The sequence below is a fragment of the Esox lucius genome, chromosome 7, assembly GCF_011004845.1.
Source record: "Esox lucius isolate fEsoLuc1 chromosome 7, fEsoLuc1.pri, whole genome shotgun sequence".
NCBI lineage: Eukaryota > Metazoa > Chordata > Actinopteri > Esociformes > Esocidae > Esox > Esox lucius.
The window spans coordinates 30,405,190-30,428,673 of record NC_047575.1 but is presented as its reverse complement, the minus strand read 5'-3'; the positions used below and the strand labels follow the sequence as shown (position 1 = coordinate 30,428,673).

The 23,484-nt window shown below is 40.9% G+C and overlaps 2 protein-coding genes across 3 annotated transcripts; both read right to left on the bottom strand.

The window, feature by feature from the left end:
- Positions 1–584: 584 nt before the first annotated feature.
- Positions 585–9,684, bottom strand: ppp1r14aa (protein phosphatase 1, regulatory (inhibitor) subunit 14Aa). The gene is made up of 4 exons (XM_010865636.3): positions 9,424–9,684; positions 6,272–6,352; positions 2,315–2,347; positions 585–1,566 (listed from the first exon to the last, which is right to left on the bottom strand). Exons 1-4 carry the CDS (start codon positions 9,616–9,618, stop codon positions 1,384–1,386), a joined length of 492 nt encoding a protein of 163 aa, XP_010863938.1. The 5' UTR covers positions 9,619–9,684; the 3' UTR covers positions 585–1,383.
- Positions 9,685–16,657: 6,973 nt separating this feature from the next.
- On the bottom strand, positions 16,658–23,063 carry dlb (deltaB). Of its 2 annotated transcripts, none has more exons than XM_020047930.3 (8): positions 22,812–23,063; positions 22,477–22,716; positions 22,299–22,356; positions 21,913–22,170; positions 20,542–20,903; positions 20,017–20,197; positions 18,187–18,904; positions 16,658–16,959 (listed from the first exon to the last, which is right to left on the bottom strand). In XM_020047930.3, the coding sequence occupies exons 1-8, from the start codon at positions 22,860–22,862 to the stop codon at positions 16,881–16,883; spliced, it is 1,947 nt and encodes a 648-aa protein (XP_019903489.2). In that variant the 5' UTR covers positions 22,863–23,063; the 3' UTR covers positions 16,658–16,880. The 2 variants fall into 2 exon arrangements, with proteins under 2 accessions (XP_019903489.2, XP_010863937.3); XM_010865635.5 differs by having other exon boundaries at positions 16,659–16,959; positions 20,017–20,233.
- Positions 23,064–23,484: the final 421 nt, after the last annotated feature.

Sequence of the window (23,484 nt, the reverse complement as noted above, 5' to 3'; positions counted from 1 at the left end):
GTGTTAATCAGTGGATCCCTGGAAGAATAGTGACTGCTTTGGCACACAGGAATCTAAATGTGTCTAAGTAGATTATCTAAAACATCTTTGTGAACAATAACAAGAATGAATACTGTCCGTTTAGTGATTGCCATTTTTTATTAATAATTTTAGTGATATTTACTGTTTATTTAATTTTAAATCACTACAAAATACAGTTGATAGTACAAGCCAAGAAAACAAAGAGTAGACATTAGAGAAGGTATTTGATGATACTCAAATTAGTGACTAAAAACCTACCTCACCCAAATTACAAAAGGACTTATTTGTGCAACTATTACCCTTCAAGGTAGTAGTACTTTTTGTAGTACTTCATCATTAACTGCATTCACCTGGTGTCCCAGAACTAAACGTGCCTGATTAAAAAATATGAACTGGCTTTGAGGTCCTCAGGTCAATAGCTCTGTATTAGTAACGTGAAGCAGTCCATGAGCATGAGCAGTCTATAGACAAGGAAAGACAGAAAGCCATGCTTTATCTTCATTAAGCTGGCAGTCTTTCTAAATGCTAAACAATATAAGCATTTTCTCACATGTACAAATTACCTGAATGAGTCCACAGTTTATTTTGAGGCTCCAAAATATAATGTTCAAATAATTTCTCTTTTAACATTATTAAATGACAGAGAAACTAAAACAAAGCACGGATTTCTCTTAGACATTGTCCTTCAGGGAAAGGAAACAAATTACACATTTAGTCATTTTTGAAAACTACGCCCTCAAATATAGACTCACCTATATGACGTTGCCAAGGGAATACATAGCAATAAGGATGATGCTGAGCTCTGCTGCTACAGTCACACACAGTCCCTTTGCTCGTGTTCACTTGACTCTTTCACAGAATGGATCAAGACAAGAAGACATCTACATCCATTTTTGCTGACTTTGAAGTTAATTGCACCATATTTAGGCAGAAAAAAACGTGCATTAATAGTTATAATTAGAATGTACTGTAAAATGAATTATTTTAATGTTGAGAGGGATACCTCAGCCAATGCTAATGTCTTGTCCTGAAAACAATAATATAGCGAGAATAACTTTCCACAGAATTGTGGAGAAGTCAATTTCAGTGATGCAATACACATTTCAGTGACAAGCTTGCAAGAAGTGTTCATATGTAAATTGAGACAGAAGGTGTGTTTATTTCTGTCACTCACAACCTGTCTGGTATAAAATGTGATTACTGGGAAATAATATTTTAGAAAAATTACCAAAACTCCCTGGATTTCCTGGAATTCCAGAAGAATCCCAAAGTAGTTGGATTCCCTGACTGGAATTTCCGGGAATTTTGGGAATGTTTCTGGAATTCGTGTGACCCTAGTCCGAGTTCGGATGTGTGTTGAGGTCAAAGGGTTTGGTGGGTGTGGTTGCGGTTGGGGGCACGAGGACAGTGGGGGTCATTGAAGTGATAGGGCTCATGGCGATGCTGAGGGTGGTTGCAAAGGGAGGGGTGTTCAAGGCCCTCAGAAGCCAGGTCCTCCTGCTTGTGAAGGCCCTCCAGCTTGACCAACAGCTCAGAGATGAATGCCTTGAAGAGAGGGGCATGCAGTAGCATTATACAAGGTTTTGTAACATTCCATTTCATGTTAGATACTATACATCAATACAGTTGATAACACATCATCAGGAATGAGAGAGGAATACAGAAAATGTAAGACTCTGAAGCCCGAGCCACAAGGTTTGATTTACTAAAACCAGAATATAGGTTTAGTCCTACTTGTTATTAGCATCTGAGAAAATCTGAGTGAAATTAGTTGAATTAGGAATGTGAAATGTCTCTATTGAGCTGCCAGAGACATACATGGTCCCATGGCAATGGCAATTAGGTATTTTATCCAGCACTGAAGTGTTTTTTCTGATATTGTTTTGAAACCAACATTTGCCTATTCTGTGACAATGGCTCCTCTCCCAGTCTCAGTCACATTGCTGGAACTATGCCTGGAGCTGATGACTGTAGTTAGGGTGATCCTCTCTCACTCCAACTTTCTATTCCTCTCTTTTTCTCTGTGTATGTGTGCTGGCTACACCATGCCACTGTGGGCCCTGTCTAAAGAGGTCCTTTGTTGCAGCAGGGAACAGAGGGACAGAGAGGAAAGAGAGAGAAAAGGCTGGGACTGAGGTCTATTGTCGAATGTGGAGAGACAATGTGAGGAGGTGACAGACACTGCTGCATCCTGAGGTGAATACCATGTGTGTGTGTGTGTGTCAGTGTACAGACATTAAAGTGTACAGACATTAAAGATGTGTAATTCATTACAAATTAGGGTTAAGCATACCTCTGTTGAGTTGTTGCATGCCTGAAGAATCACCTGATGACAGAGATAATTAATAATATGAAAATGTCAGCAGTAAAACTATGTCAGGGTTGGTTAGAGTCCATGATCGGAACTAAAGCCTGACCAAAATATCGGTTTGCCGATTTTATCGGCCCATATAGCAGTTTACCAATATATTTGTATCGATGATTTATTCACCGATAACACAGTGAAAAGTCATTTATTTATTTTTGTTCCTGGATAGTAAATGGTATTTCCTAATTGCTTATGCCTCAGTATAGAAAATTACTTTTATTCCCCACAAACATTGATTTTGCAACTAGGACAGTAATATTTTGGAATTTACCTATTTTCCAGAACATTCCAGATAGATTCAGTGCTTAATAAACTTGGAGTAACTTCTAGAACATTCCAGTTACATAAATAGTAGTATAAATACAGGATTACAACAGCATCAAGACCTTGTTGCGTTTGACACAGTCATGACATCCTCCACACCAGGGTGGAGGCTCTGGGTGTTGAGAGAACTGCACTCTCCTGGCTTCACTCATACCTCACCTGCCAGACCCACTACATCTCCCTCAATGGCCATAATTCGGATTCAGCTGCAGTCACACAAGGGTGTCCCCCACGGCTCTGTTCTTGGCCCCTTGCTCTTCATCATCTACATCCTCCCCCTTAGTCAGATCCTCTGTCAATTCAAACTTGTCTTCCACTGCTATGTCGACGGCACTCAAATTTACCTTAGCACAAAATCAAAAGGTGCTTCAACAAAGTATTAGTTTAAGGGTGTGCACACTTATGCAACTAGGTTAGTGAGTTTTTTAAATTTTTCCCCCTCAAAGATTTCAGTTTTTCAATTGAATTGTTCACATTATAGGTCACATTAAAAGTGTAAAAGTTCTGATAGGATTTCTCTTTGTCTCATTCTTTTACATCACAAAAACCTGGCATTTTCACAGGGGTGTGTAGATTTTTTATATCCACTGTATAAAGCCCTCCACCAGCTCCACCCTACCACTCTGATCTTATTCCCCAATGCCAACCCTCTTGGTCACTGCACTCTGCTACAGCATGTAACCTCATCATCCCCTGGTCCAAGTTACGGCGCTTTGGAGACAGGGCTTTCTCCAGGGCTGCTCCAAGACTTTCCACAATCAATCCGTGACTCTGAATCTGTTACCATCTTCATCCACCGGTGCAAGCCTCATGTACCCCTAGCCCCTGCCCTTTCTCTTCATCCAGTGTCATGTCTGAGTCCTTTACTTAACGTTTGTCTGTGTATTGCCAAAAGGCTCTCCTCGGATGTTGTTTCTTTTGTACCTGATGTTAAGCATCTTTGGGTCCCAGACAAGCACTATATAAGTTCAATGTATTATTATTGTTTATTATTAACTTGCTGGATGCCTTGAAGTATGATGAGTACAGCTGGGAGGTCATAGGAGACTTCCAAATGGTGACATTCCTGATGGTTCTCCAAGGCGGTTTTCCTGCTATCATTGCCTTTGGGACAGCTGGGACACCAAGGTGCACTACCACAGGCGGGACTGACCACAGCGGACAGAGTTCTCTGTGGGGAGGAACGTCAAGTGGGAGCCACTGTTGGAACCCCAGAAGATGCTGATGCCACCACGGCACATCAAATTGGGCCTTACAAAACAATTTGTCAGAGCACTAGATATGTTGTTGGCAGACTTTAAGTACCTTCAAGACTTCTTCCCTAAGCTGACTGTGGCAAAGGTCAAAGCTGGTGTCTTCGTCAGACCACAGATAAAGATGATCCTGGAGTGCAATGAATTCACCAAGAGGCTCACTAGTTAGGAGAAAGCAGCTTGGAACAGCTTTGTCGCAGTGGTTTGGGGCTTCCTGGGCAATCACAAAGCCGAAAACTATGTGGAGCTGGTTGAGACTCAGGTGAAGAACTACTGCACAATGGGCTGTATAAAAGACAATTTCCTTGATGCTCATCTTGATAAATTCAAGAAGAACATGGGAGCGTACTCGGAGCAGCAAGGCGAGCGCTTCCACCAGGATATACTGGATTTTGAACACCACTACAAAGTACAGTATAGCAGGAACATGATGGGAGACTACATTTGGGTGTTGATTCGTGAAAGTGAATTACAGTATAATTGTAAATCAAAAAACACTACTCACTTCTAAATCTTTAGTGCTTTTTGTAATACTTTGTAATAAATACAAGGTTAATTTGGATTCATAAAAATTTTTTTCTGACTTTGTGAACAAAAATAAATTTTCCGGTTTCTCATTGGAAATATCACTGTCCTGCTCATGAAAGCAAAGTTTGTGCCATTTTCTATAATTTTTAGGCATAAGCAATTACGAAATAACACTTACTAGCCAGGAACAAAAATTGCGTTGAATAGATGCCCTATGGTGTAACACTGACGCTATTGCCAAACACAGTGGTAACTAACGTACTGTAGTTACTGTAGCTAAATTTTTCCTGAAATTGCACCGAAAGGTACCCTACATCCTTTTAGTAAAGAGACTGCAAAGGTTTTGTACTACTCAAGCTCTGGCATAAAAATATTTTAGAGATGTATAACAATGGGTAGTTGGGTAGCAACTGACACCCTTTGTATTAACATTGTGCAGTATGTTTTCAAAAAGTCAACAATTGAATTTCCTGATTTTTCATGACAGCTAGCTATCTAACTAATGTTAGCACTGTGGGACAGGGGAAATTTGTTTCTTAGCGTTCGCTGAGGGGGCGCATTTAGCTTTGACTACTGTAGTTTGATCACAGAGCTAACGTTAGCTAGCTAGCTGTCTTGAGGAGTTTAGCTTCAATGATAGCAGCACTATATCACCAGCAGACCAGTTTATTTTGAGATTTCCCTTTTCAATTATGATTATAAGACTTATTTGGCAATAATCCTACAGTTGAAAAAAATAGCTATATAACAATACATTGTAGATATGTCATCTTGTTTTTGTAGCTGGCTAGCAATACTTCTACTTCTCTTATACTGCCTGTTTGAGCATGCATATCATCATCTGATATCATTCTAGAATATCTTTTGAACTGTCAGGTGCCAAGAAGCTGTGCTTCCTATACTATAGCCTGCCGCTACTCAAGTGGTCTGTAAAGCTAAACAGAGATTTAAGACCAATAAAGGAAAATACAGTGTTAGTTTACTGTTGCCTCGCCGGTGTTATTTATTTGTTTTTACTTTAATGTGTTATTTTTATAATTCAATACATTCTATTGTATGGAATAATCTGTTACAGAGTAACAAAGAATACAAGCAAGTTTATTCATATAGCACAATTCATACATAGAAGTAATTCAATGTGCTTTACAAAGAAAAAATATAAAAATACAATAGCATAAAAACAAATACTCAAAACATCATAAGAAAACACAATAAGAAAATAGAAAGAGAATTAAAAATTTGATAAAAACATAGGAAGCAATAAGAACTAAGGCTAAACAGTGCGGTTAAGTTTAAGCACTATGTCATATGCGTGTGAAAAGAGAAGTGGTTTTAACCTGGATTTAAAAATGGATATGTTTGGGGCACATGTAAGATCTTTTGGTAGTTTATTCCAGTTGTGTGAACCGGAGTGATGTGCTCAGTTCTTTTGGTCCTGGTTAACATTCTAGCAGCAGCATTCTGAATGAGCTGTAGTTGTTTTACGGAGTCCAGTTAAGAGGCCATTACAGTAGTCAAACCATTGAAGAATGGACAAAGAAAATAAATACATTATTTGTTTTAATTTACAAAATCTACTTTGAGTATCTTTGTAAGCTGGTTTTAAGAACAATCCATGCAGATTTTTTTATTTTTTTTATTTCAGCTATAATAATAGAAAAATCAGCAGATATAATCGCTATTGGTAAATCGTTCCACTCAAAAAACGGAATAATTTTCGGTTAAAGAAATTCCGTATCAGTCAGGCTCTTTTCAGGACAACTTTATTAGGGCCTACCTGTAAACTTTTCACTCTCTCCTCATTGCTAGGCAGGTCTAGCAAGTCATCAATATTGACCTCATCGGGCATGTCATCCTCCTGCAAAACACAGATTTTATAGTACAAAAACAAACAAATACTCAGAATATTATCAGAGAAGAAAGGTTTGTGCACATTCGTTTCAATAACATGAGAATTCCCTCAGTTTCCTAAGAAGACTGAAGTAAATGACACTTCGGCCAGAAGAGGGCTTCCACACAGTTTGCTACCAAGCACATGTTTTCTATGACTCTCGTCATACTTTTTGTCCCTTCTGTCTGCTTTGGTCATTGGCGTCAAAGAGCTGTCAATGTGGAACTGGCTATAAAAGTAACTTTAAACAAATAATGGACAAGGCTACCCAACTCAGACAGTCACACAAGTCCAATCAGATTGACTGACCGACCATGAATGTAGTTTAGCAACCCTGTTATTCCTGTTGCTGGTTTGGATATCAGCTAATGCAGTGAACTATTTTCGAGAACCACTGAGTTTGGACTAATTGTTCGCCAGAATAAAGACCCTTCAACAGGAATCTGCTGTCTTCCGTGTCAATGTCATTACCAAAGAATCATGAACAAACAAACAAAGGTCCTGCTGTGCTTTGGTGTCTGGTTGCTGCCTTGGTTAGGAAATTCAGGTTTGTAAACCCAGTGTGGTTTCAAACCAAACAGCATATCAGTCAGTTGCAAATAACAGCCATACAATTCGCAATGTTCCTTCAGTGCTGTAAGCCAAGTGTACCTTTCATAGTAGCTCAATTAACACCACATCTCTACACACGTGCAACACTACCCACTGTTTCAATAGCATAGTGTTTAAAGACACAGGCTGTAGCCCCTGTTTCAATAGCATAGTTGTTATTGAAACAGACACATTCTGGCTGAAATCCAGGCAGGGACAAACATTTTCATCCCTTCTAATCGTAGGCCGGCAGAACTAGGCAGAACTCTGGTTCCTTTTCTGGTTAAAAAGTAACTCTCACTCTACATTTCAGTTATGGCCAGCCCCTTCAAAAATGTAAGAAATGCACACAACTTCCAGCAGATTCTGTACCATTTACAGAATTCAGAGGGCTGATGGTTGAATAATAGCAACAATCCCCATGTATCCAACTCTCCAAGCAGTATCAGTGGCCTAACAAGACAGAACAGTGTTTAATTGTTCAAGACCTGTTAGGGATCAGCCCCCTCTCCACACAACATTTTAGTCTAAATAATGACACTCAGTGCCTGCCTGGCATTTGTTCTACTTCTGGGGGGCTGGATGTTTACAACTGGTTCCCATTAAGTCTGTGACCTTATTGATCTTATTTTTAATGTCTCAAAAGAGATTTGGCAAAGACTAAGAAAGCGCACTTGTGACCATATATGGTTGAGTCTGCTACTGCATGCTGGTACTGTACTACAATAAATAAATGTATTATTGCTACAGTGCGCATAAAAAAAAAATACTCCCTAGATATTTCACTAGTGATGATCATAGAGTTTGGGTCCAAAGTAGTGCATGAAAAATGGAAAAGGAGGCCATTTCTGATGCAGACAAGAACTAAATCAAAAAGATCCTCTGAAAGATGTCCCATGGTGACATGACCAGCTGCAGCGTGTTGACTCTGTCAGTATTTATACCTGAGTTCCTGTTTCTCATTCTTCTTCCCTAATCTCTCTGTCTCCTTTTTCATGCCAAGTGGCCATGTAAGGCAGTGAGACCACCTTCCAGCCATCACGTCTTCTTGTCTCTATGAACTGGTTGCTGCCATGGTGGTGGATGAAGACTCTGGCTACATCCAACAGGGCATGCAAAACCCTACTGCACTAACCTGGTGAACAGTGAAAAAGTAGTAAAGCTGCATAGCAAATATTGTGGTGTTTTGTACAGAGCCTTCCTTTAATGGACGAGGTGCCCTATGATAACATCCATATTGTATATACCTTGTATAAACATCACATACATCACAGTCGCACAACTGTGCAAGTCTGGATAGTCCTACAAAGGACTGTGCTGAAGAGTTCATTTAATAATGCATCTGTATTTCAGATCCAGTGTAAGTTAGTGTTGAAATATGCAACCCTGTTTCCAAAACAGTTGGGACAGTTAAATGTAAAGAAAAACAGAACGCAATGATGTGCAAACAATTTAAACCCTATATTTAACAGAGAAAATAGTACAAAAACAATATAACACATTTTATTTCTTGAAAAATGTATGTCTACCCTACTGGCATCAAATTCAAAATACGCATGTATTTTTCCAAAAACAACAACATTTCAGTTTCAACATTTGATATTTTGTCTGTGTACTATTTTCAATTTTAAAAAGGGATAGATTATTTGCACATCATTACATTCTGTTTTTATTTGCATTTTACACAGCTTTCCAGATTTTTGGGGGTTGTGTGACAGTAGTTCTACATTGTTGTATGTCACAGGTGCGCTCCTCCAACTGCCTGTTAGACATTGGTTATAGAGGGCTCAATTCAGTCAAAAAGTATTGCAGTTTTCATGCAGCTCTTTTTCTGATAATCATAAACTCTCAGATGATTGTGGGAACTGCAAAAGAAGACTATAAGTACTAACCTTAAAAGAAATGCTATCACTTCAGATTTAGAAGTGTGTGGGCGTGGGATGAATATCATAAATAAAGACACTGCGTAAACACTGCGAAAGCAGAACTGAATAAATCAATGCCAAAGCTGTATTTTTTTCTCCAATTATATTGATTAAAACAGAAGGGTAAAGAGCAAAGTTCTTATTCTTATGGTAAACTTTCAGACAAAATTGCCTGATTAAAAAGTTAACTTGCCACAGATCTAAAATATCTGTATCTGAAACACACTGCCAGAACACATCAAATTCAGACCTGTTACCCCTTACTAAAATGTGAGTTTAATGATCTGACTTGATATGATCCTATCACTATCTGGCCAAGTTTCATAGTCTCACATTGTATTAAAATGTGACACAAATCCTTCCAGTGTCTGCATTTTGACCAATGTCTTTGACAGATATTCATTTAAAATAATGTAAATGTATTCTTAAGACAGTTACTGATAAACGTGTCAATTCAATGGTTTGACCATCCATGTATGTATGCGCCTAGCAACCTCGGGATGTTGTCAGGAAAACACTTACCTTGCCCAAGTACAGCTCATCCAAGCAGTGATCAATCCACTTTTCCACATCCAGTCGTTTCTGCAGCTCTTTCCTGTTGTATTTCACGGTAACACGAGTTTGTCTCTTAAGGTTGACTCCGTGTTCCCGAGATGTTTCCAAGTTTGATAAGTTAACTTTATCTGCGGGCGTCCATCCGACCCTGTCCGCTGCCATGTCTAGCGAGACTGCGTGTCTGGTTCGCAAGCGAAGTGGAGCCTGACGCACTGAGTGCAGAAGTAAGATAGTCAGTGGGCATTCAACAACGATGAATGTACCAAACCGAATCTAGCTGGATTTCTGCCGGCGAAACGCGCAGAAAACCAAGTTATTGTAAGGTTTCTATTTTTCATTTTTCCTGGTCGAAGATTTAAGTTAGTTTTTTAATTGAATTGTTCACATTATAGGTCACATTAAAAGTGGAAAAAGTTGTGACATTATTTTTTGTCTCAATCTTTTACATCACAAAAACCTGGCATTTTCTCAGGGGTGTGTATACTTTTTATATCCACTGTATATATAAACTTTTTCACAGTAACATTAATTTGCGGTTGCGAAGAATTTATATGTATTGCCTTTTAGCTTGACGGGACGACAGCTATGCAATCCAAATTGGTAGTAGGCTACAGTACATGACGCACTGCATTCTGCAACGACAGTGACAGTAAACGTAAACTTGAGGCACTGTTTGAAAGTTCTGAATTTCTCTGTTTTGTTATGTTAAATATTAGCCACTCTAACCATAACCATAAATATTTAACCCGCAGTTCACTGTTCGTTTCGATCTGGTAATAAAATACATAATTTCGTATAATTCCATTTTAGCTACGTACATTTGTTTCTTTATCTTAACTTACCTTCTCTGTATAGCACTGGTGGCTGTGTGGTGTGTAGCTGAGGATCATAACCATATTTAATGTAAAGAAAACAGCTCTGGAAAAATATAAGAGACCGCTGCAAAATTATCAGTTTCGGTGGTTTTACTATTCACAGGTATGAGTTTGAGTAAAATTAACATTTTGCCTTATTCTATAAACTACTGACAACATTACACCAACTTCGAAATAAATACTCTAAATGCCTATTTTTATTTGCAGAAAACAATTGGTCAAAAAAATAGAATGCATTGTTTTCAGACCTTAAATAATGCAAAGAAAACAAATTAATTTTAATTTTTCAACCAAATAGTCATGTTTCTATTTAGGAAGAGTCAATATTTGGTGGAATAACCCTGATTTTTTTGGCATGCTTTCCACCAGTCTGTCGCATTGCTGTTTTATGCCACTCCTGGCACAAAAAGTCAAGTAGCTTGGCTTTGATTGATGGCTTGTGACCAACCATCTTCCTCTTGATCAAATTCCAGAGGTTTTCAATGGGGTTCAGGTCTGGAGATTGGGCTGGCCATGACAGGGTCTTGATCTGGTGGTGCTCCATCCACACCTTGACTGACCTGGCTGTGTGGCATGGAGCATTGTCCTGCTGGAAAAACCAGTTCTCAGAGTTGGGGACATTGTCAGAGCAGAAGGAAGCAGGTGTTCTTCCAGGTTAACCTTGTACTTGTCTTTGTAAAGGACGCATGAATCAAGCCAAATCTTTCCGATTCCAGCCTTGCTGAATCATCTCCAGATCACCACCGATCCTCCACCAAATTCCACAGTGGGTGTGAGACACTGTGGCTTGTAGGCCTCTCCAGGTCTCTATCTAACCATTAGATGACCAAGTGTTGGGAAAATCTGAAGATTTTACTCGTCAGAGAAGATGACCATACTCCATTCCTCTACAGTCCAATCCTTATGGTCTCTTGCAAACTTCAGCCTGACTCTTCTTTGCTTCTCATTGATGATTTTTCAAATATTTCTAGCTTTGCACGACTTCAGCCCTGCCCCTAGGAGCCTGTTTTAAACCGTTCTTGCCCACCCCAGCTGTTGTTTGCAATTCTTTTTGTAGGTCACTTCCTGTCATCCTACAGTTGTTGTGACATTCGAATGAGTTGACGGTCATCTCGGTCAGTGGACAGTCATTTTCGCCCTCTGCCAGTCTGTAGCTTAGTTGTCCCCAATGTCTGTTGCTTGACCTTGTTCTTATGGACCGCCGTCTTTGAAATTTTTAGGATGGAAGCAATGAGATGCTCACTGTATCCAGAATTTAATCCTTCTTTTCCTCACTCAAAGCTTTTCTTTGATGACAAATTCAGCTTGGAATTTCAATGTAAGATATTAAATATATGAAAACTTTCCAACAAAAAACAGTAACATAATGAACACAGGTAATCTGCAACCATGTCCCAAACAAAATGTGTAGGACTTTGGCAATCGCTCTTTGCGATTTATTATATTACTCTAATACTACTCTCTCCATTTATTATATTACTCTAATAATACTCTCTCCATGTATTATATTACTCTAATACTATTCTCTCCATTTATTATATTACTCTAATACTACTCTCTCCATTCATTATATTACTCTAATACTACTCTCTCCATTTATTATATTACTCTAATACTACTCTCTCCATTTATTACATTATTCTAATACTACTCTCTTCACACTGGCTGTCTGTTTACAACAGCCATACATGGATTGTCTCCTACATCATGAAAATGGTCACGCCTTGCATTCCTATACGTATGCCATCCTTAACAAACGTGTGATGAGATACAACACTATAGACTACCCTTGGCCCTCTCTCATTGTGGTTTGTGGTCGGTTGGGGTCCCTTTGGTGGTCTGTTGCTTGGTAAAGCGGGTGAAGCTATTTCCTGCCAGGTTGGCCCTGTCTGTGTTCATCTTTGAACAGGGCCACAGCGTCTCCAGACCCTCTTGTCTCGGCCCTTAGATTTGACTCTGCAGTAGTTTATGTGCGTGGGGACTAGGGACAGAATTTACTGATGCTTAGGTAATCTTTTGGATCTAAGGAATGCTCCCTCTAATTTCTCTGGTATCCTATTGAATCTTAACAGGACCTGAGACCTTGGACTGTGTCATTAGGACTCCCTCGCCTGACTTCCCATGCGAGCAACATAAGTGTTTGCTTAGGGATCCCAACTCGTGTGCCTCCGACCACTAGGCAGCCCCCAACCGACATGGGAGAGGGGGCCCCAAATAAAATGTTGCCTAGGGCTCTGAAAAGGCTGGAGTTGGCACAGCCCAATGCCAACATGGTTTTCTGACTTCAAGTCCACCTGGTTGTGATGCTGATTCGGATTCTGCCTAAAGACACTGGCCTCAGCTCATCTGTATTTATTGACCCTTTTTACATCTGAACATGCAAGTATATTGTTGTGACCATAAAAGGTAATATACTCTTCAGCCAGCGCAGCCAGAGAGGACTGGCCAACCCTGTGAGCACGGTTTGTCTTTAGGTTTCTTCCTAGCTTCCAACTCTAGCCACTGTGCTACTGTGAATTCATTTCTTGTTGTTGTGTGTGTAGTGAGAGGTTGGTTAGAAAGGTATATCACTTAGAAGGTTACTGGGGGACAGCTAGGGAAATTAGTGCAAGGGAACGTAACCTTAGTGATAGATATAAATATATAAATATATAAATATATAATCTGACACCATAATGTTATCATAAATTACCATGATGTGCAGGAAGTTCTTAGTAAAGTTTAGCCCGTCCTTTTGTCACAAGCCTAACATTTAAAATGAAATGTGTTTCTTGGTCCACCCAGACAGGTCAGAAACCCAGAACTCAGAACACTTCCACTCATCCTCAGCAGACATTTCTTATTACACTATATGTGCTCTTTGGGTTTTTAGGCTGGGTATCTGTACAAACACTTTGTACAAGCTGGGTATCTGTACAAACACTTTGTACAAGCTGGGTATCTGTACAAACACTTTTTACAAGCTGGGTATCTGTAAAAACACTTTGTACAAGCTGGGTATCTGTACAAACACTTTGTACTAGCTGGGTGTCTGTACAAGAATTATAGATTAATAGATCAGGGGCTATTTTTTGATTATACTTTTTTTTGGTCAATCTGAGATCCGGAGCTATTCATAAAAGATCCTCATCTATAGCCCCAGACACCCAGTCCTAACTACGCCACTGTTGTGCTTCAAAAATTATTCAAGGGAATCATTTGTAATTATACTTCTCTGAAATAATACATCTAGTTCCAAAAATCCTGTACTTTATTTACCCTCCCCTTGCCAGGAAAACCGCAATTAGCCTTTTCATTCCTTGTTAATGGGAATGGAGAATACATGGGAAAGAATCTTAGAACATTCCTCAATACAGAATCTTTCCAGAACCTTGGGTTTCTTCTGTATGTGCCAATGGACGGCCTTCTTCTATTCGAACCAAACGTTTTCAATAGGAATTAAGTCCAAATAATGAGATTGCCATTTGTGGAGACTGCCATGAAGAAATAGAATCATTGGATTTTTTTTTCTGATACTGTCCATTGCTTGCTAATTTCTGGAGTCCAATCTATCAATGACTGACAAATAACTTCCGACTGTACTGTTGTGGAACATGGGGAATCATGACCAGGCAGTTGGAAACACCATCATGTTCTTTGAAAAAATGATTATTTTCTTTAAGAATGCAGTAGAGCTGATAGAGATGTGGACCCTTTCAAGGCCCTGTCTGAGACACCACAGTAGAATGAAGGAATGTATTGTAAAAAGAAACAATAAATTGATTGAAAATTGAGAAAGAAGGGCTGATATGTGAACTGCGGAGGGTTGGAGTTTAAATTGATTGGGTTAACTACTTACAACATAACAGTAAACAATTCATGTTTAGATGTTTTTTCTCTTCAGTTAAGTGGAGTGGGACCGGATGGGTGGGTAATGTGAAATCACCAAAGGGAGAAGAAAGTAACTGGGTAGAGGAGGGGCAGTTGACAAGGTTGGTGGCTTTTTATGAAGGGAGTATAGAAAGCAGAAGGATGTTTTAATAAACAAGGGGATTAGAAAGTAAGTAAGATAATTGTAGCATTGCAAGTATACTGATATAGATAGTGCAAATAGAGATAAGGACGCAAAAATAAAGTGGTTAGTATGGTATTTGCAGTATTTGCAGTTGTGCTCATAAGCTAGCATAACCTGGCAGAAATTGTGAAATTTGGGGATTTCACAGTTTCGCAGCTTCTGGCACGAGAACGAAATAGAGCTTTATGGTCACAGCCATAAGAGCTATGTTTGGAGAGGGATAAACAAGTCCCATAGTGAACAGAATTCCATCCCCACTGTGAAGCATGGTGGTGGCTCACTGATGTTTTTGGGGTGTGTGAGCTCTAAAGGCACAGGGAATCTAGTGAAAATTAATGGCAAGATGAATGCAGCATGTTATCAGAAAATACTGGCAGACAATTTGCATTCTTCTACACGAAAGCTGCACATAGGTCACTGTTGGACTTTCCAGCACAACAATGACCCTAAGCACAAGGCCAAGTTGACCCTCCAGTGGTTACAGTAGAAAAAGTTTCTGGAGTGGCCATCACAGTCTCCTGACCTTAAGATCATTGAGCCACTCTGGGGAGATCTCCAACATGCGGTTCATGCAAGACGACCAAAGACTTTGCATGACCTGGAGGCATTTTGCCAAGACGAATGGGCAGCTATACCATCCGCAAGAATTCAGGGCCTCATAGACACCTATTACTGCACGCTCTCATTGATGCTTAGGGGGGCAATAAGAACTAAGGGTATGCAGACTTTTGAACAGGGGTCAGTTCATTTTTTATGTCTTTATGTCTATGTTTTTAATGATTGGGCCATTCTGTTGTGACCTACAGTTGAATGTGAATCTCATAAGAAATAAAAGATATGTGTTTTGCCTGCTCACTCATGTTTTCTTTACAAATGGTACATACAGCTCTGGAAAAAAATTAAAAGATCACTGCACATTTTTGCTTCCTCACCAAAAAGTCGAAAAGGAAGGTTTTGAGTGAGGAACAGAAGGGTTAAAATTAAGAGACCACTCCAAATTCAACGCTTCTGTTTCTCACCCAAAACATTCCTTTTCAACTTTTTTGGAAAGGAAAGAAAAAGGTGCAGTGGTCTCTCTCCAAGGGTATGCAAAACTGTGCATGTTTCTTGTGGGATTGGTGATGTTTAAAATATGCTGTAGTTAATAGCAACAGCCAGTGAACATAAATAAATAATATGAGCTTGATAGCAGCAGTTATAAAGTGGGCCTGTGACAAAAATGTAAATATGTGTGTGTGTGTGTGGGGGGGGTCTGATGGTCTGATACAAGCCCCTTCTGTTGGACAGAAAGTGTAAGGTTGTGTGCTCCTTTATAATGCTGTAGACTTTAATCAGACGCCTTGGATAGATGTCCTTAGTGTGGGAGCTAGGCCAGTGTGATGTACTTGGCCGTATAAATTACTGCCTGGAATGCCTTATGGATGTGTTCAGAGCATTTCCCATACCAGGCCATGACATGAGGTATCAGGATCTTGACAGTGGTACAACGAGAGTAGTTAGAGACGATTTACGATTTGTACAACAGTTGCGTCAAACTAACATGATCAGTTCTGTTGTCTATACTGTAGCTCCATCTGTGTTCATGGCAAAATCCTGCCATTATTTTCATAGTCACCATCACACTCCAAAGAATCAACACTTGCCCATTTGATTGAAACGGCTTTTGAACATTAGTGTGTAGTTGAATGAGTAGTTCCGGAAGACAATCTTCAAAAAATCTACAGTATGTGATCTAGAAGTCTTACACTTCATTTGAAAGCCAGTAATCTGGACTTCAGGATGGCTTTACTTTTTTTTATTTCGGACTTTCACTTGCTTTTTTTTTTTTATCAGTAGTACACCGTGCCTGTTTTCACAAATGTGTGGTTTCACATAACCAACTTATACAACCAAAATGTTTAGCTACAAACTCATAATTGGAGGATTCCTGAAGCAGACAAGCTTCAGAAGACATGACAACAATTCTGAAGGTAAGCAGGTCCTTTTGTTTTGAGTGAAGTCCTGTTACAAAAGTGTTGGGAAGATGGTAGACAAGATGATGCATTTTGCATTTAAGTTTTTGTTCAGTGTATAAATTATTTACCAAAATCAATTTATATCATAAACCAAATTAAAATATGATAATTTTGTTTTTAATACCTACATTGGTTTTCAAATCAAATATCAAATTACTATATTATGTATCTAATGAAATTGTGAAACAATTGTATGTATTCACTTTGTAAATTATTCACTCTGAACATTTTGTAAATCAGAAATTAACGGGATAGATTTGAAATTGCCTTAGGGAGTAAAGATGATGTATAGGCAATCTGAATGCTGATTAACCTAAAACTGCTGGTTCTGTAATGTAGATCCATTGATGTGGATCAGGGTGGGATTCTTCCTCGTCTTGCTAAAATCAACAATCATCTCCATTGTTTTGCTGACGTTGTGGGAGAAGTTGCTGTCCTGGCACCACAATGCCAATTCATTTACCTTCTCCATAAGCTGAGTCATCGTTGTTGGTTATCAGGACTTCCACAGTGGTGTTGTTGGTAAACTTGAGGGTAGAGTTGGAGTTGTGCAGAGGCACTGTCATGGGTAAACAGGAAATAGAGTAGAGGGCTAAGAATGGTGAACTATAATTAGTGAAAAGTTTTCTCAACTATGTTTTCCTGTGACTGCAAGTGTATATTCCTCAATGTTGGTAAATTAATCATTGAACATTTGAAAATATTAACTGAATAACACATCCTTTTCACATTTGCTGAGCGTTGAAAATCGATAGGCTTCATGACAAAAGCCAATTTGTAATCTTTATTCAACACATCTCAAACACAACATGAAAATAAAACATTTGTAAGAAAAAACAAATTAGTTTTAGAGCAAATGCCTGACAAAACGCAAACTTTGGCAAGAACATAAAATTACACTGTCTGTTCAGCAGGAACAGCAATACTTGTCAGAATCTATGTATCAAAGTTCACATGTTCATTGATTTCAGTACATAAATCAATTTCAGGATTCTGCCCAGAGTATTGATGGGGTATTTAGTAGACACAGGAAGAGACAAATGTAGAACATTTATTACAAGTGGTTTATTTAGTATCAAATAAATATATCTCTGGATTTGAGGAAATAAAGTTAAAAACTTTGGACAAACATTTTACACTCAATAAATAAATAATATAAATAAAATGATGGTATACCGACTGATAGTTTTATCTTAGGAAATACATGTGTTTGAAGAAATCATAGTAAATGTTTAAATGAAGAAAACATGTTTTTGGGAATTGCTAATATTGAAGGTCTGGTAAAATGTGCTAATAAACAAAAACACAGTGAAGTGAATACAGCAAATCTCTGTATTAAGAAGTACAGTTAAGACATTCAGGTCTTCCTGTATTTGGTTTAAAAGATTCTTCCAGAAAATATGACTGTGTTGCAGCAAGTGCAATGATAGGTCCACTAGGGTCATGTAGTATTAGTAGTAGTCTCTTTGGGTTATTTGACATGGAATTTCTCTGAGGAGAAAGTTTCCAATCATTAATAGTTCATTTACAGTTGTTCTTCACAACAAGAAGTTGTATTCCAGCATGTTTACATTTTGAACGTAAAAATAATCTCCAGAATTAGAGGAATAATTTTCTACCATTAATTGTTGTCCTTTTCTTCATTCACTTTTTTTTTTTTTAAAGATTAAAAACAAGAAGTGCTTATGATCCCCTGTTTTTCCTTCCCATTTTCTGTCCCTCCCTTCCCAGTTGTGTGGCTTCACCACCTTCTCTTTCTGTCCTCGAATCCAGGTCAGTGACTCACCTAGGCCTGGCCCCACCCTCTCCCCTCCAGATGTAGTCCTGTGATGGGGGGAGAGAGTGGCGCTCCGCGACGTGTCCCCTGCCCGTTCTGTCGCCTGGGGGGTTCAGTGCTACCAGCGAAGCCAGGCTAAGGCGCGGGTCACTGTTGCTGATTTTGAACAGGCCACTGGGCCCCAGGAAAGCCTCTCTCTCACTGGGGAAGTGGTTGATCACCGTCTCCAGGTCATTGAAAACAGCCGAGTCGCTCAGCTGCTTTTTGCCACATAGCCGACGGCGCCGCAGCACCACGATGCCTGCAGCCAGGCCGAGGGCAAGTAACGCGAGGACGCAGGAGGTGGTGAGGGTGACGGAGGACGGCTTACTGGTCAGCCGGGGGGCGGGCTGGAAGCTGGGCTGCAGCGAGAACTCGCAGTTGGGTCCCATGGAACCCGGCGGACACTGGCACACCGGCCCGGTGAAGTGGGTGAAGCAGGTGCCGCCATTCTGGCAGGGCTGGGCGCCAGCACCACGTCCGCAAGCGTCCGAGCGCACGCTGCAGTTCTTGCCGGCGTAGCCCAGCGTGCATGAGCAGGTGTAGTCATTCAGGCCGTCCTGGCAGGTGCCGGCGTTCTGGCACGGCGCTGAGGCACAGTCATCGATGTTGATCTGGCAGTTGGCGCCGGTGAAGCCGGAGCGGCAGCGACACAGAACACTCTGACCCAGGTCCAGACAGTCACCCCCTTTAAAACAACACATCACACAGCCCCACTCAGTACACTGAACACTCTGACCCAGGTCCTGACAGTCACCCCCTTTAAAACAACACATCACACAGCCCCACTCAGTACACTGAACACTCTGACCCAGGTCCTGACAGTCACCTCCTTTAAAACAACACATCACACAGCCCCACTCAGTACACTGAACACTCTGACCCAGGTCCTGACAGTCACCCCCTTTAAAACAACACATCACACAGCCCCACTCAGTACACTGAACACTCTGACCCAGGTCCTGACAGTCACCTCCTTTAAAACAACACATCACACAGCTCCACTCAGTACACTGAACACTCTGACCCAGGTCCAGAATGTCACCCCCTTTAGAACAACACATCACACAGCCCCACTCAGTACACTGAACACTCTGACCCAGGTCCAGAATGTCACCCCCTTTAGAACAACACATCACACAGCCCCACTCAGTACACTGAACACTCTGACCCAGGTCCAGAATGTCACCCCCTTTAGAACAACACATCACACAGCCCCACTCAGTACACTGAACACTCTGACCCAGGTCCTGACAGTCACCTCCTTTAAAACAACACATCACACAGCCCCACTCAGTACACTGAACACTCTGACCCAGGTCCTGACAGTCACCTCCTTTAAAACAACACATCACACAGCTCCACTCAGTACACTGAACACTCTGACCCAGGTCCAGAATGTCACCCCCTTTAGAACAACACATCACACAGCCCCACTCAGTACACTGAACACTCTGACCCAGGTCCTGACAGTCACCTCCTTTAGAACAACACATCACACAGCCCCACTCAGTACACTGCAACCTGTCACTACACTGTCGACTAGTACAATTCAAAATAACTTCAATATGTAATCAAAATGACAAGAACCCTTAAGGTCCAGACATCAAAAGTGTTATAATGTCGAGTGGACAGACGCACATAACATATTAAACCCAATGATGCAATATTTCATTTCTGGATTTCAGGGATTACATTCTTATTGGCTTTATTTCTATATATTAAGTTCACGTGCTTAGGTTTTGGGTATTTCTGTACTTTGAATATATGTATTAATTCACAAGACCCCCCCTAACCTACCGTTCAGACAGGGGCTGTGGCTGCAGCGGTCCAGCTTCTTCTCGCAGTTGGAGCCAGTGTAGGTGGGAGGGCAGCGGCAGGTGTAGCCTCCGGCCAACATCTCCATGCAGGTGCCCCCGTTGAAGCAGGGCCCGTCTGCACACGTCATGGCGATGATCTCGCAGTTCTTCCCATAGAAGCCCTGGGGGCATGTACACGAGTAGTCATTCTCCAGGTCCTGAAGAGAGGGGACTGTGATTAGATGGATACCTGGACGGGGATTTGGCTTTTTACAACCAAAATATGATATATGACTACTGGCAATGCTTCTGACATTGAGTCTTGTTCAAATATTTCAATTTCTGCAATCTGTTATGTTACACAGCTTTTGTACCAAGGACACGTTTTTATTTGATTTAAAGTTGACGACACGTTTAAAGTTGGAATGTGAAAAAACTAAACGTAGTAAGACACGATCAAACAAAGAAACCCAGGAAACATTTCAGACAACATTTCCAATTTCCTGCAAACAGAAACATCCCTTACATTGCAGCTGCCTCCGTTCTTGCATGGATTGCTGTCGCACTCGTTGGTCTCCAGCTCACAGTTGGTGCCGCCGTATCCCGGGCGGCATGTACAGGTGTAGCTGCCCTGACCCGTGTTGGTGCAAGTGGCACTGTTGGCGCACGGCCGGTGGTTGGTGCAGTAGTTGAGGTCCTGGTCACAGAAGAGGCCCCCCCAGCCTTCCTTGCATTCGCACTGCCACGGCTGGCTGCAGGTGCCGTGGAGGCAGCCCGGGTAGCGAACGCACTCCGTGCACGAGGGCCCCTGCCAGCCCATCCTGCACTTGCAGTCCCCGGGGGACTCGCAGTAGCCGTGTCTCTCACTGCAATCCGCTGAGCAGATGGCTGGAGGGAGGGAGGGAGGGAGGGAGGGAGAGTTTGATTACAATGAATGGGCAGATTGGGCACACCCCCCCCCCATACATCACCAAACACACACACAGACACCTAACTCTGTCTGACCCCCGTCCCCTTGTCCCCGCCTCAGACTCCAACTGTTTGTTAAGTATTAAACCAAGCAGCTGGTGAGCACACTATCATGGGGACGGTGTGCTTTTCTCCCTCTGCCTCACGCCCACCCATAACACACACACACACATTTACATACAGCACCTCCAACATGTGTTTCTGGCGAGTCACAGCTCTTTCTCCCTTTGTTACAGGGGAACAAAAGGCAGATTTAACTCTGCAAGCCTTTCTTAATATAAATTCTAGAAAGCAAGGCTACATGAGGCTTTCTGTGACAAAAGCAGACACACAATCTCTTTTAAAACACTAAAAGGGCATAATGTATGGGATTAATGTGAAAACATTTAGGGTGAATACTCTTATTTACCAATACCCTGACAGAAAAACATGTTTATCAGATGCTTCATTGTTGATGATTGTGCAGTCTGGTGTGAAAAACAAATTTCCATCAATAATGTACATATATTCACAAATAAAACTGTCAATTTGGTGATAACATTTACTAAATATAATGGATTGTGCTTTCAAGAAGAACATTCACCTTGGTCATCAATGAAAAAAACATTGCATGTGCAGCTGCGCTTGAAACAAAATAAGTGCAGGAACTGACAAATCGCACATTAGACTAGGTTCATCAAAATGTATGTGATAATGAGGCCTGTTACATAAAAGTAGTATATTCCAGGTTTCGCTTGTATTAAAAAAAAAAGCAACAGGAACGCTGTTGCCTAAAATTAGAAGTACCGGACCGTTCCAGCCCAAGTCAATCACTGATGTGCAGTCTATTACAAACGGCCTATCAAGTGAAGTCCGAGCTAACCAGATTCGCCGTCTGGGCAGTAATGTAGACTAAAATCAATTATATTATAGATTGCAGGCAACTCACGGTCAGAGCAGTAGTTGCCCTTCCAGCCCTCCAGGCAGTGCTTGTTCCCCTCCTCGTCACAGGTGTAGTGGCCCAGTGTGTCGTCACGGGGTCGGCAGTACTCCGCGCAGCTGTCGCCAAAGTAGTACTCGTCGCAGAATACGTGATAGGAGTAGCGCAACTCGCTCTGCTCACCAAAGTGGACGTCTTGAGACCAGTCCTCGCCGATTCCCAGTCTTCTTCTGGTTGCCAAGCGGCTGACAAGATTGTTTTGATTGTCTGAAAAATAAAATAAAACGTGTATTCTAGTGGCCTAATGATACACTGAATGTGTGAACATAATGTTAGCTATTAAGCGTAGGACTACCGCAGACCAGTAAGCGCATAGAATTTGGTTTAAAAAGTACCTGTGTATTCTGTAGGGGTTTCTGCGTTCCATGATTCAATGATTAGTGAAAATGTTCCCTAGGTTGAAATAAAATATTCGATAAGAGTTTGCTCAAGAACGACACAGTAACATAACATGTGCATTTCTATGTCCAATATTTAGTATATTATGTATGTAGGCAATAAGATAATATTTACCGGCCACTTGAAATGGAAAGGTATTCTTATCGGAGCACTGCTTGAAATCGAGGCCTGATCCGCGCGGATGACGTTGGTGTGCCCGGTTCCAAAAGTGCATGGTGGCTCTGCATGAATTACGTCCTCGGAGTGTTTGAGACAAATTCGGAAAAAGATGTGGCAGTCCCTATGCCTTCTGCATATGCGGTGGGCAGTGTTGAACGAATGGACTTTCAGTTCAAACACACCAGAGGACGATACCTGACAAAAGAAGCGCAAATTGGATATTTGAGATCGGCTACCCGTTTTGCGTTAATTCAAGGAATGGATGGATCCTTATTACATGTCTTACTTACCACTTGCATTACAGCCAAAACCAAGACACATCTGAGAGGCAGCGAGGTCATTTTCCCCAGGTGTTTGATCGGCAGCAGTGCGCATTCGTTGTGTCCAGAAGTGCGGCGCGCGTATTCACAAAAACTTTACTATTCACAAAATAATTACTGCTGGAGTAAAATATCCTTGCAGTCACAGCATAAAATAAGTGTGAAAAGGTATATTTTTAAGTCCTCTATCTTGTCCTGGTCGCTGGTCTTAATTTGTCTTGAGTCTGGTGCCTAATAAGAGTGAAGGGGTTTTATACCCCTGATGCGCGTCCCTGTCTGTCACAAGGAGGCGGGACGGGGAAACCCCCAAGAGACAACGATGACTTGAGATGAAGGAGCTTATACATTTTGTCATCAAAACGTAAAGGTACCAAATGTACACTATAAGAGGATTATCATATTTACAGTGTGATTACACGATTTTACAAATATACAAATGTCCACGATTTTTTTGAAATGTGTCACAATCACCAGTAAATGTATAAATGGAACGGTGCTGCTAATGACTGACAACATATTGGGACGGAATGAACAAAGTTTATGAAAGTTGGATATATAATAATTTAAATAGTGAGTTTATAGATGGGTTTACATCTGGATGCAGGGAGATGAGCAGTTTGGAGTAGCCTACATTATAGTGCAG

Excerpts from the sequence above, each read along its gene's own strand:
- ppp1r14aa (XM_010865636.3), bottom strand. The coding sequence starts at position 9,618 with ATGGCAGCGGACAGGGTCGGATGGACGCCCGCAGATAAAGTTAACTTA. Across the intron at positions 6,353-9,423 it reads ATGAGCTGTACTTGGGCAAG|GAGGATGACATGCCCGATGA; the intron begins GTAAGTGTTTTC and ends TGTGTTTTGCAG. Across the intron at positions 2,348-6,271 it reads AGAGAGTGAAAAGTTTACAG|GTGATTCTTCAGGCATGCAA; the intron begins GTAGGCCCTAAT and ends CTCTGTCATCAG.
- dlb (XM_010865635.5), bottom strand. The coding sequence starts at position 22,862 with ATGACCTCGCTGCCTCTCAGATGTGTCTTGGTTTTGGCTGTAATGCAA. Across the intron at positions 22,171-22,298 it reads AACCCCTACAGAATACACAG|ACAATCAAAACAATCTTGTC; the intron begins GTACTTTTTAAA and ends TTTATTTTTCAG. Across the intron at positions 20,904-21,912 it reads GGGCAACTACTGCTCTGACC|CCATCTGCTCAGCGGATTGC; the intron begins GTGAGTTGCCTG and ends CCCTCCCTCCAG.